Source organism: Battus philenor, unplaced genomic scaffold (genome assembly GCF_028537555.1).
Source record: "Battus philenor isolate CCGP_79_NKW_IND1 unplaced genomic scaffold, ilBatPhil1.0.hap1 SCAF_12, whole genome shotgun sequence".
NCBI lineage: Eukaryota > Metazoa > Arthropoda > Insecta > Lepidoptera > Papilionidae > Battus > Battus philenor.
Window position 1 is genome coordinate 3,174,892 of NW_027181674.1, and position 18,211 is coordinate 3,193,102.

General features: G+C 31.4%; 3 protein-coding genes across 5 annotated transcripts in view; 1 reads left to right on the top strand and 2 right to left on the bottom strand.

Moving 5' to 3' along the window:
* Positions 1-2,362: 2,362 nt before the first annotated feature.
* On the bottom strand, positions 2,363-4,701 carry cni (protein cornichon). Its single transcript, XM_068776714.1, has 4 exons — positions 4,514-4,701; positions 4,335-4,447; positions 3,016-3,159; positions 2,363-2,530 (listed from the first exon to the last, which is right to left on the bottom strand). The coding sequence occupies exons 1-4, from the start codon at positions 4,661-4,663 to the stop codon at positions 2,503-2,505; spliced, it is 435 nt and encodes a 144-aa protein (XP_068632815.1). The 5' UTR covers positions 4,664-4,701; the 3' UTR covers positions 2,363-2,502.
* A 763-nt stretch (positions 4,702-5,464) lies between these two features.
* Positions 5,465-12,926, top strand: LOC137932701 (endoplasmic reticulum lectin 1). Of its 3 annotated transcripts, none has more exons than XM_068776350.1 (8): positions 5,465-5,799; positions 6,229-6,460; positions 7,122-7,286; positions 7,837-8,129; positions 9,835-9,888; positions 10,732-10,890; positions 12,085-12,247; positions 12,574-12,926. In XM_068776350.1, the coding sequence occupies exons 1-8, from the start codon at positions 5,641-5,643 to the stop codon at positions 12,903-12,905; spliced, it is 1,557 nt and encodes a 518-aa protein (XP_068632451.1). In that variant the 5' UTR covers positions 5,465-5,640; the 3' UTR covers positions 12,906-12,926. The 3 variants fall into 3 exon arrangements, with proteins under 3 accessions (XP_068632451.1, XP_068632452.1, XP_068632450.1); XM_068776349.1 differs by having other exon boundaries at positions 5,472-5,799; positions 12,571-12,926; XM_068776351.1 differs by lacking the exon at positions 9,835-9,888 and having other exon boundaries at positions 5,471-5,799; positions 12,571-12,926.
* A 3,474-nt stretch (positions 12,927-16,400) lies between these two features.
* The window catches only part of LOC137932634 (CUGBP Elav-like family member 1), a 218,395-nt gene continuing 216,584 nt past the window's right edge, over positions 16,401-18,211 (bottom strand). Inside the window, exon 10 of the mRNA XM_068776253.1 lies at positions 16,401-18,175. Coding sequence (XP_068632354.1) covers positions 17,904-18,175 — 272 coding nt within the window. The 3' untranslated portion in view covers positions 16,401-17,903. The remainder of the gene's footprint in view (positions 18,176-18,211) is intronic.

Genomic DNA, 18,211 nt, shown 5'->3' on the forward strand with positions numbered 1-18,211 from the left:
GAAGGAAAAAGTTATTGTAATATGAAAGATTAATTGTAGCATAAACTTAAGAAATACATTTGAAACATGCATTCTACAAAAAGAATAATTGTTTGCGTAAATTATTAATTTTTATTAAATAAATTATTGATGCAATTTTATATATTTTTGACAAAATATAGCATGCCAATTTCTCTGCTATTATGGATGCCGCGAATTATAATTTATTCAAGGTTATTAACAATGTCAATAACATAATCTATTCAAGAACAACACACTCTTAATCTCCTAAGAATGATAGTCTTACTTAATATCGATATCTTTGTGGAGATGTGATAATTGTATTTGCAGATTACTTTATATTATGTTGAAATAGCTACGAGATGAAAGCTTTCGGATTCCGGAAAAAATACAAGTTTAATGGAGCTATAAAAAACAAAGGTTAATAGAAAAGAATACACAACAAAAACAGACAAGCATCATTAAATTTTAAAAACGTGGATTTCTGATTTTTAAAATTTAAGGCTTTAACTGACTCTTTATTACTAATTTATACTTGTAAATAAAGAGATGACATTCGAAAAGATACTAATGTAGTATATCATGCCTGAGAGATTGATCAAGTACTTTAAAGTTCTAAGATAGTAAACTAGTTCGACGCAACTTTCATTACATTACCCCTTGTAATTGCAGGCTTTTATAATTTATGACATTTGATATAATTTATATTTCTGACATATAAAATAAATATTATCACGCAATGAAGTGTAGCTTTCACACAAGAATGCGTTTAGGTTTATTAAATATTTAATACTATTTATTTAGATAACCATCTACTATGTAAATATCTGGTGAATATTAAAAGTTAACAAAATATGGAGGTTGCTGTCACTAGAACCTATTAAATACTCTATCGGCCGCTTGCTATCCCGGGAGCCCTGATCGACGTTAAAATAATCGTCTTATTAACAGACGATGGACCTCGAGCAAGTGTTTAAGTGCAACAGGACTATAACTTATGCGCCGCGTGACTGGGAACATTCCATAATACTATTCCCGCAGGTATATATAAATAGACTTGTAAATACACGCATTCTGTATTGGCGTTCCGTAGGGTACAGTCATGTTTACTTAACATGTACAGTAACAGTCTTTTATTTCATTTAGGATAAAGAACTTCACTTTGATCATTCATTGCCACTTGCATAATCAGAAAAAAAACCAAAGGATTGTTTACATTGTAAGACCTAGTAAAAATTTTTGCGTAACAAATTGTTCTATGTAGCAAAATATGATTGAATTCCCGCCATTTAATATCAGTATTTTGTTATCTATGGAATATACTTTTTGCTTTAATATTATCTGTCAACAATCTAGTATCTAACTTTCAATTCATTTTTTGACCAATGGATGCCTTATTAGAGTCAATTCTTCCGCAAGGTCTTCCAAAAGCTGCATGATGAAATAAATACACAATAAAATTTTTTTGTAGGATTGATTGAAATTATGAGTTTGTTTTTAAATTGATATTATGATCCAAAATTATTGGAGTTTGAAAGCAAGTCCATTACTTAAATATTAATTCATTTATACTTCCTTTATAGTAAGAATTCAATGAAAATATATTATTTTCAATGTTAATTTTTAGTGACTCTGTGGTGGTAAATGAGCCCTTGAATTAATTTCAACTTTCCATCTATAGATGACGATTAAATAACCATTTTAGGGGTGTTATAGGATATTAAAATGAAATTTGTAACTTTAAAATGTTCCAAAAAATATATTTATATTAAAAATACCTTTAAGTAGGCATTTTCGCACACCATCGGCTCTGAATTCTGATCTGTTTAGAGCAGGCCAGAATCTCAACAGTTGATAGTTTTCAATGAAATCTAATAATGTTAGTTATATATTATAACAACTATTTAAATAAGTCAACAAAACCAAGTTCAACACATTTTCATCAATTAAAATCTCTTCAATGCTATAAGATTTTATAATAAACTTTTTATTTTAGATTAAAAACTAAGAAAAAGAGGGTGTAAGGTTTATTAATATATTAAAATATATGTACCAAAATATTGATTCATATTTTAAACTCCTCTATTTATTTATAGTCTTTACTTTCTTCAGTATGTAGTCAACTTTGAGAATAAATAGATCTTGCTCCCTTTATCATAACTCGTTCATTCACTCCACACTTAATGACATATAGCCAACTGTCAATGTACAGATAAAATATAAGTAACTGTGCTTTTGTTACAATGGGCTTGGTCTGTAACAGATAATACACATTTAGATAACTACCGTGAATTCTTTTGACATCACAAAGGTTTATATATAGGGTGAAATAAGTGTAATAAAACTAAAATATTAAGAGTATTTATTATGAAAATACAACAATGACACAATTTCTAACATTGTTAGAAAATTTAAAAATTGTTCTCAATATTTTGTTACTTAAAGGACAGCTAACAATAAATTAGGGCTTAAAAATGCACAATTTTAATACTCTCCAACTCTTCAAGCTGCTATCAACACCACAATCATTCTGAAAATGAAATACGCAAATTAAATATATATTACCTTTTTTTAAATATTCTTAGCCTCTATGGTAATGATATATCAATTTTAGCATAAAGGTCTCTTTATTATTATCATACTGAAACTTTTAAAAAATATGATTTTTCAAATAACTTGCATATCACATAAAGATGCCAATAATGGTATAGACAAATGCTATTCACCTATTGATATTTACTTATTTAGATTTGAAGTAGAAAAATGCTGAAGGCATTTATCCGAGACACCACTTCTTTAAAGCTAAGTTTAAATCCTCTGGAGCACTGGCTTGATTTATAACGTTTTTTTCATGCTATCAAGAGTATACCGAGTTCATATCACTGATCAGTGAAATTTATTTTTATTACAGTGTGTGAAAAATAAAATAGTAAAATATGCAGGTTGTAGTAAAAAACTGTTACTGCAAAGCAGTACTGTTACGGAAAAGGGCTCCATCATAAAATTATTACTCACCCATACAAATAGAAAAAGAATGACAAAAGATAAAATGCTAGTTTAATCCAGCCTTCTCTTTGACATACTGTCAGGACATCCGCATTCATTATACTGGTGGGGTCATAGAGACCAGGCCCTGACATCACTGGCCTTGTTCTGTATCTGTAAATAAATAACTTATATTATTGTAGTGAGAATTGATACTAACATTATCATGGACATGTAAACAATGATTTGTAATAAACCATGTAATTAATTTATAAATGGCTTACAAATACTTTCTCAAAGGAATATAATTTTTACTTTAGAAATATCTTATTAAATTAGCTAATATCATATGATCTGTAGTTTTGATCAAATATTAACACCACACTAATAAGTTATAAGATTTTTTAAATAGCTAGAGCATTTTGATACCAAAAATTTTTTTAACATAAGAGTTGAGACAGTGATGATATTAAAATATTAAATGAAACATTTGGACATTATAAACAACATTTATATGTAAAAATTAAATTAAAAAGAAAACACATTGAAAAAAGAAACATGTTTGACTATTTATAAAATGCATGCGACCGAAAAGCCGATAAAGCCGAAAACCCAGCAGCTTTGTTTCCAGATGCTTTTGTACCCCACTATATGATTAAAATGTATAACTTTTTTATTGTTTAGCTCTTTTCAGTCTTATACTTCAGTTGGAAATAAGTAAGACACTAATAATTTATTTAAAATAGTGCTTTTCAACAAAATTGATAATTGCACCAATTGGATACAGAGAGATCTATAACAAGAGAGTCCATAACTTAATAGTAAACTGGTCGTGGCTGAGCTGTTCTATGCCTATGCCTTCTGAACATATAGCTTTAAAGTTGACAAAATGAAAACTATTACAAGATGAACTTTTGGTCATTTTAAAGTGTTTTTAACAGAAGATCACTGTTTGCATTGTAGCATCTATCTCTACCACAAATTGGAAGAAGCAAATTGCTGATATGCATATTTTAAAACCATGTTTGAGGGTTTCCTTGTGAAACTTGGTTTAGGCTTATACAATATATATTTGGCAGGAAATCCGGTTTGGGCTATCACTCAATATGTTCCAACATTACAAACTGCAGGTGCGTGAAAGGACCTTAACTTCAGATCTGACAGTTACTTTACTCAGATAACTTTATTCAGAAATATATGTTATCACTATGAGTTCTGATAAATTTATGCCAAATGTATGAATCACATTAGTCTTATTAATAATAAAAAAAATGTGAAATTACCAGTAATAAGCTATGGATTGCACGAAATATTACCTATAATGATAACTAGTTGATATATAACCTCACCTATGGATGTGATAAAGAATCAATGGCACGTTAATCAATAATGAAATCCATTCTCCAGACAGCAAGAATAATAAATTAATGAGTAAATGCAATAAATATTCCGGTAGCACCAACTGGAAAGAAATAAGTAGTTATATAGATGTACAGTGCCGCCATAAACATGTTAATCGAATACTAACAGGATTAAGGCTGTTGCACTGGTCTATAGGATTTTTATAATCTGTTTTCAGTTCATCGAATGCTATAACGTGAAATATAGAGAAAAATATTAGAAAAGCATCTACAATTAAGGCTATAATATATGAGAAGGCTGGAAAACTAAACGCCATTTTGACAAAAACAAATCTGACAATGAATCAGAATCCTGATACAGTGACAATTCGTCTACAGCCCTTGTATGTGACAGATTCACGTGTTGTAGTTTTGTTGTCTTTTATATTTTATTATAATTTTAAACATAAAATTCAAGTAATATTTATTAAAATTAAATATAAACAAATTTTAAATTTAAAAGATGGTTATAATTAATAATCAAAAAGCACAAATGTTTGATAAACATGCAAAAGAAATCATAAAATAAGTATGTGAAACTAAAAAAAAAACAATTATTAAATTATAACTGTTGTAATTGAAAATTTACAAATAGATTATTATCTTATTGGCGAGTAAGGTCTAAATCTAACAAAGCTTTGGTAATTCGCATAAAGAACAGTACAAGATATGTCTTATAAGAAGCAATACAAAAATATAATTTACAAACGAAATCAAAACGCATTATGTCGACTATTGACCATAAATAATAAAAACAGATCACCAAGCAGCAAACATTTTAAATTTTGGGCTATTTAAATACAAATATCACGTTTTGACCAATGTTTTAAAAATTTTATAATGCCTTCATTAAGTAAAATCTGCCATTTACTACTAATAAGAGACTTTTCTGTTCATATTCCTAAATATGTACGTGCGTACGTTCGTTATATATACATTCTTTACAATAAATATCTCTTACTGGCCAAAGGACTCTTGTCAATACCTTAGTCAACAGAGTACTACAAATAAGAATGCTCCAAGTCATTTGAAGTATTATGTTGGTGATGTATAATCCTATTATAAAAGAAGAGTGCAAGTTTAAGTATACTTTCTTATAAATTGATTGCTATTTTAATTAAGACTGTTAATATTTCAAATATTTTTGTTTAATTGTCAAAAAGTGATTTTACGCAAATAATAAAGGAACATTAATAATTATTGTCTAATGAAAATTTACCTAAATGTTTAGATTTTTTTTCACTTCTTATTAATAATGAAGAAGGTTTGGTTTATAGTTATAAGCGCAATAGTTTTAGTAGAATGTATTGAACACGATTTTAAAGGATTTGACGATAATATATTATTTAGTATAAATTGGCCTGGCACTAATGATGCGCTGGAAAAAGAAGCAGAAGAGGCCAGTAAGCCCCAGGTGAGTAAAAAAGGTGGTAATAAAACATAATTTTACATAGAATACAAGTTACACTTATGACAACATAAAAATATGTTATAGGCACTCTCTTAATCAAGATGACATGAAAAGGTTTATTATGTAAAAACTAAAATCAAACAACTCTACTAAGGTGTAGAACATGATTAACTAGAGATTAAAATTCTTCTTATGATTACTAAAACATATCATTATAAAGCGACTGCCATTTTATTAGAATTTTTAGTTCTAATTTGTTTGTTTCTTTTGACAATTTAGATGCTAGGGATACGAGCAATAACATATTGTATTCTTCTACATATTTCGTTCTGGCTAGTATGTTGAACAGTTCCTAAATAAGTATAGTTAAAAATAATTTTTATTTATTGTTTAATTCCAAATAATATAGCCAAATCACTTTCTTATTTCCAGACTAAAGAGGTAGTACAAGTAACAACATCACAGAAGGAAAAGTATGAATGCCATTTGCCAGAACTCCAGTCGAAACAGTCTATGAACATAGCTGAGTATGATGGACCTACACCAGTCAGTTTATTAAATCCATTGTTCTCACAAAAAATTTGTTCATATAGACTAGAAAGTTATTGGAGTTATGAAGTATGCCATGGAAGATACATCAGGCAGTACCATGAAGAGAGAGATGGTTCGTTTTTTACTTTGTTTTATGTCTAAGAATGAGTTATTTTTAGGGGATTGCTGATATTTTTGTAGGTTACTGACTCACAAGCACAGCTTAGGACAACCATCCCAAGCTGGACAAATTACTTTGTCATCAGAAAATCCCTGATGCAGGCTATATCAAACCCATCTTATTGGAAATCTGGGGGAGATTTATGTTGAGTAGTAGACATCTTATCTGTCATACTCATGTGAGAATGTAGCAAAGCCATTCTTAGTTTTCAGGCAGGCACTCTGCATACATAGAATTAGGAGTAACTCCATAGGAACTTCTACCCAATCAGTCCATTGCAAAGTAAAACAACCTCACGAAACTTGAATCATTCGCTCTATCCTAGACATCAGGTCTTCCAACAGTATTTTAAGTAAAAGGGTTAAAAAATAAAAAACTTGCTATGCAAAATTGTCTTTACCACATTTATTTTTTTTATAATGCTAGGGAATGTAATAAAAGATAGAAATAGTCTTTTTAAATTATTTATTTTTAGTAACTTAAACTGCACTGAGGTTTGAAAAACAGCCCGAATTTTTGGTTTTCAATTTAATAAAGAAATTTTAATTCTTGATCATTGCTTTCATATACAATCATATATACAATCTTAATGTGTTTATAATCTACATTTCAGGGAAACAAGTCAAAACGCAGGAATTTTATTTAGGTCTATGGACTATGGAGAATCAACTGAAGCTGGTGGCAGATATGAAGTCTGCGCAAGAAAGCAAAGTGCCACCAAAAACAATAAAGGTTGAAAGGGTTGCTTTACCTAGTGTGGAAATGGTGATGGATGGAGGTAATGTTTTTATGAATTATTTATCAGAGTTCAACTGATATTTGACCAATTTTCTTTTCTTTTAGTGTATTTAGAGTATATTTTACTCAATATTTCTACCAATGATTTTTTAGATTTATTCAAATATCACTAGAGAAATATATCTATTTTAACTGAGAATATTTAATTTATTTAGTATTTGTCCAATAACCATAGATGCTGCATAACATTTGAAATGTCATCATCATTTCAGCCATAAGATGTACATATGCCTCTCCCATAGATTTCTTATAAGTACTAAATATCTGATTAGGTTAGGTAGTTGTAACTGTCAAGACTGCCTGTGTACTAAGAAAATATTATATTTAATTTTCAGTAATTTAATAATTTAAATAAGTAATTTGAATATATTAAAGTAAAACACTTTTTTAAAATTTGTTGAAAGTAAGTTGTTACAATGTGATGAACCCAACTTCCATGGAATGCTGAGAAGTTTCCCTATACTTTTGATATTCATCATCTTCATCGTCTCCTAACTCTTGGACTATGAGTAAAATTCTTAAATTTTCAGGCACAATATGTGATTTGAATGACAAGCCTCGTGTCACCCGAGTATTCTATGTTTGCTATAGCGATGGGAAGCATGAAGTGTATTCATTTAAAGAGACAGCCACATGCGAGTATGAGATTATTATTCTGTCCCCGCTGCTTTGCGAGCATCCACAGTTTAAACCAAAGGATGTCAGTGAAAACGCCATTAATTGTTACCCGCTAGCTGGGGCACCAACGAAACCTCTAGGATTGCTTAAGATGAAATATGATGATGCGAAATATAATAACGATTTAAGAATTCTAAACAGTAATGTAAGTGTATATTTAAATTTTATTTTTTACATTTAGTTAAACTGTTTTTTTTTTAATTTTGTAGATTATTATCATAAATTTTTATTAAATTTTCTTTAGTTGTATTTGAGAGACAGTATAGGGGTGGCCAAACCGCAGCTCGCGAGCCACATGCGGCTCATTGAACGATTATTTTTGGCTCCGATTGATTGTTGAATTATTTCAATATTAACATTTTTTAATATTATTTATGTCAACTCCTGGCTAATTGAAACAAATCACTCGTGTGAATAATTATTATCATTATTCCACCATAAAATTAGCGAAATCCAAGCACCGATCATAAATAATTAGCCAGCATATTAGGCATTATTAGGAGTGCTGTCATATATGCGTACCATTATATCTAACTTCAATACACATATTTTGTATTTTTAAATAATTTTAATAAATATTATTTCTTTAAAAAAAATATTCGTTAGCGCGTTTTTAATGCTTACTCAATTGTGGCTTGCAAATAACTTAAAATTTCAAAATGTGATTTGCATTATCAAAGAGCTTGGCCACCCCTGGTATAGTATCATGAATCCTAATGTGGTCAATTAGTATGTGTGTGTGTTTTTTTTTTATTTTAACCACTCCAAATAGGGAGTTTTCTAAATTAAATGAAGATTGATTGGTTCTTTTTTTTTGTTGTCTATCTTTAATTTTTTGACATTGATTCCCAGCAATGAGTTAATTAATCTTCCAATTATTTATCTTCTCTTGTTGAAAGAACTCAGCAAATTTCCATAGATCTCTTCTTCATATTTTTTGTCTAATTTTGAGAATATAATAGAAATATAGGTATAGCGAGGGGATCCACCGAAAAAGCTAAATTTTGAAATTGCAGTTAAAAAAGTCTGGGAACCTATAGCTTCCCGAATTATGGACAACAGCTTCCTTTCGATTAAAATAAAAAAATAACATTACATCCCCTTTTTTACTAAATGGTTAATAATCGATTTTACATATCTATTATTAATTAGACAGTTAAATAAAATATATCATGTATCAATCACGTTGGTAACCTATTATCTAAATATAATAGAATAAAAACGATTTATATAGAGTATTTGACATTGACAAGTATGCAGGCAAAAAAAATTGAAAATAAGTTCTCGAACCTGTTTTTGTGAAATTGCATAAAATAAAATAAAAAAAATGTTTTAAATTTTCATATACTGCAAAAAACAGAGTGTATAGAGATACAAAATTCTGTTGTCTCAAATGTTCTGTAAAGGAATTATGTAAATCTTTGTTCAAAGTATTGTATTTGTAAGAGACTATGCCTTTCAATATAAAATATTAACATTTTAGAAAGTTATTGAAAATAGTGCCTGTAATCAGAGATTAAATATTTACCTGAAGCTATCATATATATATTAAGTAAAAGAAAATATTGTGCATATGAAATCAACCAAACCTGACCAAAAGCAAGTGGAATTTGTTGTCATATGTGCCCATAGAATCCTGAAATTTATCAAGAATGCTTTTCATTATAAAGAAACATTTCAACTTCATGTAAATATAGTATCTGATTTCTGGTTATAATTATATTTTGCGTTATTTGTTTTCATATAATTTTTTTTAATTTGTGTGTATTTTTTGTCTGTGGTTTTTTTTATACATCTTTTTTTGTAGTGTGTAGTTGCTTAATTAACATTTACATTGGCATGTCGTTCAGGAACAAGATGCTAAGGATATTGTGGCTGTATTGAAAGTTGAGAAAATTGATAAGGTAATTTATATAGGTGCATGCTTTTTTATTTGTATATTTTTTTAGTTTTAGTTTAGTTTTTCTTAGATTATAATACTATCTATTTATAATATATACTTACTTATTATTACCAATACGTATTTACTTAAAAGTTCATACTAAATTTATATGAAGTTCTTTAGTAAATAAATAACAATTACGTTTTGTTCTAAAAGAGATTTATTTCATATTTTCAAACAAAAATCACAAATGATGTATGAGTTAAAATAAAATTAAAACTTAATCAACAAATGAAAGGTCATACACAAACTGACCATCTCTCATTAGGGCAGTTCAAAAGCAGGCAATTTGCACAGACTTGTAATCAACAGTCATGTATCAAATAAATTAAATACAACGTTTTTACAATAAGAATTTTATATGAGTTAAATGTCAAATGTGTTTTGCATCCAATATAGATTCTTCATAACGCCCCCTTTGGTGAAAAATCCACTTTTCACGGATACATACAATTTCAAAAGATTTAGGAACCATGGAGAGGGCTATGTTCAGGCTCGAATCAGAATTAACCATTACTCAATGGATTAGCAAGTTGAAGTGGCAGTTAGTATAGTGGTGCGCACCGGTGGCAGCTTGTACCTTAAAGTTCTGAAGAGGAGTTCACGGACTGGCAGACATAGCATACAGTGCACAGACGACCTGGTAAAGGTTGCGGAAAGACGCTTGATTTAAATCACTTCATACCAGTTTTATAAGAAATCTATAAGCAAGGCCTATGCCCAGATGTGGACGTTCTATATCTACAATGATAAAGATCCACCAACAGTATATTTGTAAATAGTAATAATTAATTTTATATTGCAGGACGGTGAGACACATCTCAAGTTCGAATTGCATCCGCTTCATGAAGATGAAGGAACTGATGAGACTAAAATTACAGCAGCAACGGAAAAGAAAGTGCCAGACTTTACTGGTGATTCACCTATCGAGGCCTTCCTTAACGGCGAGAACTGCTTGAATGGGGTAAGTGACTTTTTAAGATAAAAGTAAGAACGGTAATGTAAATTTAATGGTTAAGTTTGGGTTTCTTAGAATAGCCGATGACTATGAGGGGATGTCCAGTTGGAGGGAGTTAATGGGGCCTTTCTAGTCGACTAACTGACTTTCTCGATCTAAATGCAGATTATAATAAACTAGACTATATTGTCAATAACTACATTTTAACCTATGGAAATACGATGTTGTCTTTCTGCCCATAGATTGGATTTTAAAAACTCAACCTCAAATACTCTCTATTATTTATCTATGTCTAAAACTTCGTCTTCCTGCTTCATGCTTGCAATTCTTTGTCTCAAACCATGAGAGTAAATCTACGGTCATCAAATAATTTTTTATTAGTTTGTCCTTTGCTCAAATCAGTGCCTTCATTTTTTTTCTTGTCCAAAGCGTACATACTATTTATGAAATTATAATAGATATTGTATTTATTTAAATACCATATGTTTGTTTAACCAATTAACTTTTTTATAACATTTAGTCACCTGTCCACTTTCTCTCTCTCTCTCTCTCTCTGCACGATCTTAGGTTGACTGGTAGTTCGCCTTAATAAAGATTGTAAAAATGGCGAACAAATAGATAGATAAATAAATAAAACGAATGCTCTTCCTGGGATAAGCAACAGGAAGTGGTCTCTTGTTATTGTCCCATAAGAAGGATATTGAACGGGGTCTCCGGTGCATACTGCTAGTAATGATAGAGGAGAACCCTACTAGTAGGGTTTGCTGGGTAGGATTTCTTACGTTTTATTATTTATTTGTAACTCTAGTTGAAAACTGTATGGTAAATAGTACACTCCAATGATGTTGTTGACTATAACAGTGTAAAAGATTTTTAAGTGAAAATAGAGCTTGGAAATGAATTGCTGTTGTAAGATAGACCCATTGTAACGACTAACAAAATCTGTCTGAATTTCTTATGAGATTTTCTTAAATCAAGACGCTTTAGGAACCCTCGTAGCTCAATCCGAATATAGTTTTTATCTAATGGAACTCTTTTGGGAATTTTCTCGTGACATATACAAGTGGTGAATTTAATTGAATCTAATTAGATGATAATGTGAATAAATGAATGAAAGAAAAGATGAAGGACGAGTATTTGTGTGGTGTGTGTGAGAGACAGAGATAAAGCAGGAGCTCATATGAATGTTTACGTTTCCAGGGTACGGGCTGGTGGAAGTATGAGTTTTGTTACGGGAAACACGTGGTCCAATATCACGTAGACAGGACAGGGGAGAAGACTTCGGTGCTTTTGGGGAAGTTCAACGAGGAGGCCCACCTGGAGTGGATTAAAGAAAACAGGGGGAAGGCGCCCAAGCCTGTCGGTGAGTGTGGAATGCAAAACTATTTTGTTTCTCCATTTAAAATAATTAGCTTGTGACGTCATTATAACATTTCTAAACCACGTTGAGAGGTAGATCTTACATCATCATTATTATAGTTTCAGCTGTTGGATGTCCACTGCTAGACAAGCTTCTCTCATAGATTTATAATGACATCAGTAAGAAGCGGCGTCATGCACCGCCTTCAGACGACCTCAACAAGGTCCGCTTGCCGGTCCGTGAACATCACGGTCAATGGATCGGTATTTATGTAAATAAAATGTACGAAAATATAAATTTTATTTTGAAGACACATTCAATTTCAGAAGTCCGCACATCTATTTCCCATTTCTACTCTGGAGGTGACATCTGCGACAAGACAGGTAAGCCACGACAAACTGAGGTGAAAATGAAGTGCTTGGAGAACTCCTCAAGACCGGCACAGGTTTCCCTGTACCTTCTGGAGCCAAGGACCTGTCACTACATATTAGGTGTCGAGTCCCGTCTGGTATGCTTTATCCTGCCTTTCGCGGATGAGAACGGACTCATTAAACCACTTAAGCCTGCATCAGTAGTTCCAGAAGTAGGATCGAAAGGAGAACCTGTCTCAGAAGAAAAAGAAGTGAAGGAAAAAATAGTCGAGAAGATTGATTATGATTAAGTAATAAATGTGATAAATTAATTTTGTTTTATTTATTAAAGTATTTAGTTAATCAGAGGGTAATTTTTGCAATATTTTTGAACCAGCGACTTTTTTTTTGACACAATTTGTTTCTGGTAATCCCGTTTGGCTATATACATAAAATTGTAATTTAGCTTATGCCTTACTTCTTTTATTTTGATATATATTGTTTAAGTCCATAGATGGCCATTGCAAGGTTTAGGCTTCCCACGAAAATATCTACAAGAAGTAATACTAATAAGGAGTATAACAAATGTTTACAGTAATAAAAATATGGAAAGAGTAACATTAATAGTTAAACTTTATAAAATAAAATCAAATGTCAGCATTATTCCTATTTACTAAACATATTTTGTTTTTTACTATGTTAGCACCCCGAGGTTGAATAAAAACTTCTGCGAAGGGCTTGTCATACGCCATCTTCGATGTAATTATACCCGCCAAGAGTGAGCCACTCTGTGTTTGGCACTAACCGGTGTAATAAAACTCCTGAAGATACATATAGATGGAGGGGTGAAACACGTGTTGAGTGATTTGACGGTGGCAGCGGGCTGGCGTGCGGTGTACTTTGTTGCACGACTACGGCTGCATGTGCGGAAGTGGCTAAATATTGATCCTTTTCTTACTTAGGATGGACTTCCGCTTCACTGTTACATCTGGCCTATTATACTGTACGGCTGTGAGGCCTGGACCATAAAGGAAGACCTTCGTAAGCGTATAGAAGCTTTCGAAATGTGGACATATAGACGCATGCTGTCCATAAGCTGGACTCAGAAGGTGACTAACGTCGAAGTTCTGAAACAAATCGGCCATATACGCGCACTAATGCTCACAGTAAAACGAAGGAAAATCGATTACTTGGGATACGTTCTTCGACACCAACGATACAATCTCCTTCAACTTATCATGATGGGAAAGGTCGCTGGTAAAAGGAAAGTTGGTAGGAGAAAGAAGTCGTGGCTTCGTAACATTAGAGAGTAGACCGGAATCGCCAGCGCTGCTGAGCTATTACGCAGAACCAAAAATAAGGAAGAGAGCAGGAAGCTGATAGCCAACCTCCACTAGTTGGAGAGGCACTTTAAGAAGAAGAAGATGGACTTCTGCAAGATAACGTGTACTTCGTGCAAACTGTCACTAGTCTCTTTTTAATATACCATGTGAAATAGATTAGATTACTATATTAAAGGAAATTCTACGAGATCCACTGGGATATCAAATGTCATGAGTATTTTGACCTATAAAGTAAACATTGTTAAAAGAGAGACCAGGGAGACCTTGTCATTATCATGTTTTCAATTCTTTCAACTTTTCAATTCCAACGACAGTCTGATGTCCGAAAGATGTCTACACTTTTTTATGCTTTATAGGTGAAGCATTTGGCCTAATGTTAATCAATGACGAGGTCTTCGATGCTACATGCTTGCTTAGAAACTTATTCACTCGTGTCTTGAAGACTCCTAATTGCTTGTAAACAATGACGCCGGTTGTACTACTCTTTCCCTGTTCGCACTATAAAAGTATCAGCAAAACGCTTAGTGCGGGTGAAAATAATTTCAACCGTGTACGTACATGTGTACCGTGTGAAGTACAAAGGAGTAATTCTTCGATTTACGTCGGTAACCTTGGTTCTTTTGCAGATTTGCTCCATTTTATTGCATTGAGTGGTAGGATTGGAATAGTGTTCAAAATTTTAATTTATATCTTGTATTGATAGCTACAAAGCATACCGTGGGATACCTCGAAGCTTTTGAACAGCTAAGACAGGGTTTCGGTGTCTTTAGAAGATTTTTGCCTTTTCTGTGTCATAACGAACTAACATATTAAGTCATATTTATACTAATATATTGACTCTGTGTTTGGTACTAATCGGCGTAATATAACTCCTGAAGATGCCCCGTGGAGGGGTGAAACACGCGTTGAGTGATTTAACGGTGGTAGTTGTGTAATTCGCATTGTTTGCCACATGCGCATTTATCAGCGGGCTGGCGGGCGGTGCACTTTGTTGCACGACCACTGCATGTGCGGAAGTGGCTAAATATTGGTCCTTTTCTTACTAACTAATATATTGTTTATGGTTTAAATAAAAAAGGCAATTAAACTTGACATTTATTTACATTTATAATCAACAAAACGGGTGTTGTATAAAACAGTTCTTTCATATTAATTTTCATCCAATTGTATATCTACTAAATAAAGGTGCTTCGAAACAGTGTAAAAATAATTTTGCGTCTGTAGTAGGATATGCTGGTACCGTGACTCTATAATTATTTTTGTTCAGACTACCCTCATCTAGCGTTCTCGAAAATAAATATATATGTAAACAAGGTAACCAAATTACCACATTGAGTAGAAATCTAGGCATATCTACATGCAATACCTTGCGTGAATTTTTGAAATAGCATTTTTATGTCTTATTTGACAGCTCACGCGTTCCACAAAATGTTTCGCAAGGTACCGTAAAAAAGGCGTGAAGAAGTCACTTTTGCTCAAAATTTTTAGACGCTTTTTAAAAACTTGGCCATTAATTTAGTCTACCTAATCTAGTCTGTCGTGAACAGAACACATAATGAAACGAAAATCTTTAGAAAAATTTTTGAGCTTCACAAATGTTATCACATAGCTTTTGCCGAATTTACATATTCCCGATGAACACATGACAATAGTGGAAAATAATTATTCTGCTCTGTGACTTACATGTTTGCTATTTTTAAATTAATACGGGTATGGCAAACTTTGAATTTCGAGCCGGTAGCGTTTTTCCGATACACACAACAACAATGAGGTTTCTAGTCCGAGATACCAAGAATTGTAGGTAAAAAATTCTTACAATGTAATATTTTTCAATCAATATCTAACAGAGTGTTAGAGCGGTCGTGTCTAGGATCATTCTTTTTACAATTTGTTCACATGATTGAATAAATAAACTATTATTCATTTTATTATTTTTACTGTCAATGAAATACGATGTCGCAATACGATCAATTTTATAGAAATTTAAATAAAGAATGTTTTATTTTTAAGCCTGGTAACATTTTGGAAAGTTTGGTTATTCAATCTTGTGAAAATAATGTACAATAATTCATCCCCTCAAATAATTTGACAAAATAAAAACTGTTCCCCGTAAACGCTTACAAAAGAACTCACAAGACGATTTATCGATTTACAATAAAACATCTGTTTAATATCTAAGAAAGGGAACTTATTCAGTCTAGATATTGTCTTTCATTAGACATCAAAAAGTGACTAAGAATTAAACTAATAATAAGCCCATTTCAATACATTTTCAATATAATATAATACTCAATTAAATTTAATAAAGATACAATAACTCTTATGTCACTTAAGAAAATTATAATAACTAGGATTTGTCTTTGTGGTCAAACGTCACGAATTACATAAGAAATAGACTTCTAACGGTAAAGACATTATGTTGGCAGCATTGTGTATTTCCCAAAATAAGTTGCCAGTAATTTCATCTGCGTTACAATATTGTTACTTAGAAGAACTAATGCATAATTATCAACAAGTTGATAATGAAGGTTTATTCTGCTTGATATTTCAGCTAAAAAGGGTGGAAAATTAAATTACATCCATAAAGAAAATACAAATTCAATTTCGACAACGACAATTATAACCAATATAAATTTAATTAAACTAGCAATGAATTTATAGACAATACTTATGTGAAATAGAAGAATGCACATTATAAACAAATCATCTCTTGTTTATCTATGCTCGTAATAGAAACATTTTTTATAATTTTAATTTATAAGAGAAAAATACTTATAAATTATGAAAGAAAAAATATGCAATAATTAAGAACGAATAATCACGAATAAACTTACACACGTAATAGTCTATAATCAATCTTAACCTAAAAAAAATTGACTAACCGGCCAGTGTTTTTTGATATGCAAAATACAAGAATAATATTAGTCTGCTCTGTAATATTGTCTTCTTTTTTTAAACCGTGACAATAAAATTTTACTTTTAAATCGCATTAATACAGTGAAACAAGAAGTTTGTAGCTATTGTAAGTCAACGAGGGCTTTGTTCAAATTAATTTACATCAGATAACATGTTTAGAAATGATTGTGCTAGATTTAAAAGTGTTAAAAATATGAAATTTATAATTATATTTTGGTTTAAATAACTGGCACTATGTTTCTTGGATTAGTATGAAGAATGAAAAGGAATATGATTACTTAGCGTAAAACATATTAAACTTATTACAACTGAACAGTTACACAATAATCCTAGAAGACAGTTAAGTACGCTATTGACAACAAGTAAGGTAAACAATAAATACTCTGATCGCTTTGAGATCACCTTTTTTAATCTAAACATCGTATTATTTTAAACAAAAAAAGACGAAAATCGAACTGACATTGGCTTTGTTTATCTATTAGTCAACACTATTTGAATGGTAACACAAACAATAAAATATAGAATATTGAAGACACATCCCATTTTATACGTGTAAATATATGTATAACAACAAAAGATACTTATACAATTAATCGTTCGTTTAAGCTTTGGGTGACGAAATAAACTTTTCTTATTTTACAATATGACACTTTTCTCTTTGATAGTTATACGTTCTGAAACCACTTTAAAGTTAACATTAGTACCAGCTCTTTGGCGTTTACGAATCGCGAAAGTTTTTAAACGCATTTAACTTATCATTAAAGTGACTATAACTTATTTCATTAAAAATAAACATTACATTAATAAATGAATTTGGGGAATACTTTGGAAACGATAAATCCTTTGACACAAACCTTAACCTTTATACTTATTAGATAACAACTGTGCACGTGGACTTGCGTTTTCGAACGAACCTTATGAACTAGCCTCAGTTCGAGTGCACCGGTTACATCACAACAAACGTTCAAAAACTTACAACCTCTTTGCATAGTTTATATTTTTTTTGTTATTTCTTTTTTCAAATTCACTAGGAACAAGTTCTGGAATATTCTAGTATGGTCTTGACAGTTCTTTAGAACGTTTCAATTGAACTTTAAGTCTCTTTGTACCTATTTGAAAGCCGTTCATGGCTTGTATTGCGGCCTGCGCCGAGGCGGCGTTATCGTACGAGACGAAACCGAAACACTTCGACAGGTTCGTCTGTTTGTCTATGAACACTTTAGCCGATATCACGTGACCGAAAGGCAGGAAGGTGGACGCGAGGTCCGTGTCGGTGAACTCCTGTGGCAGGTGATATATGAACAGGTTGCCTCCTTCCGGACCTGCAAAGCGGAACAACACTTTTATAAGACTTTTTT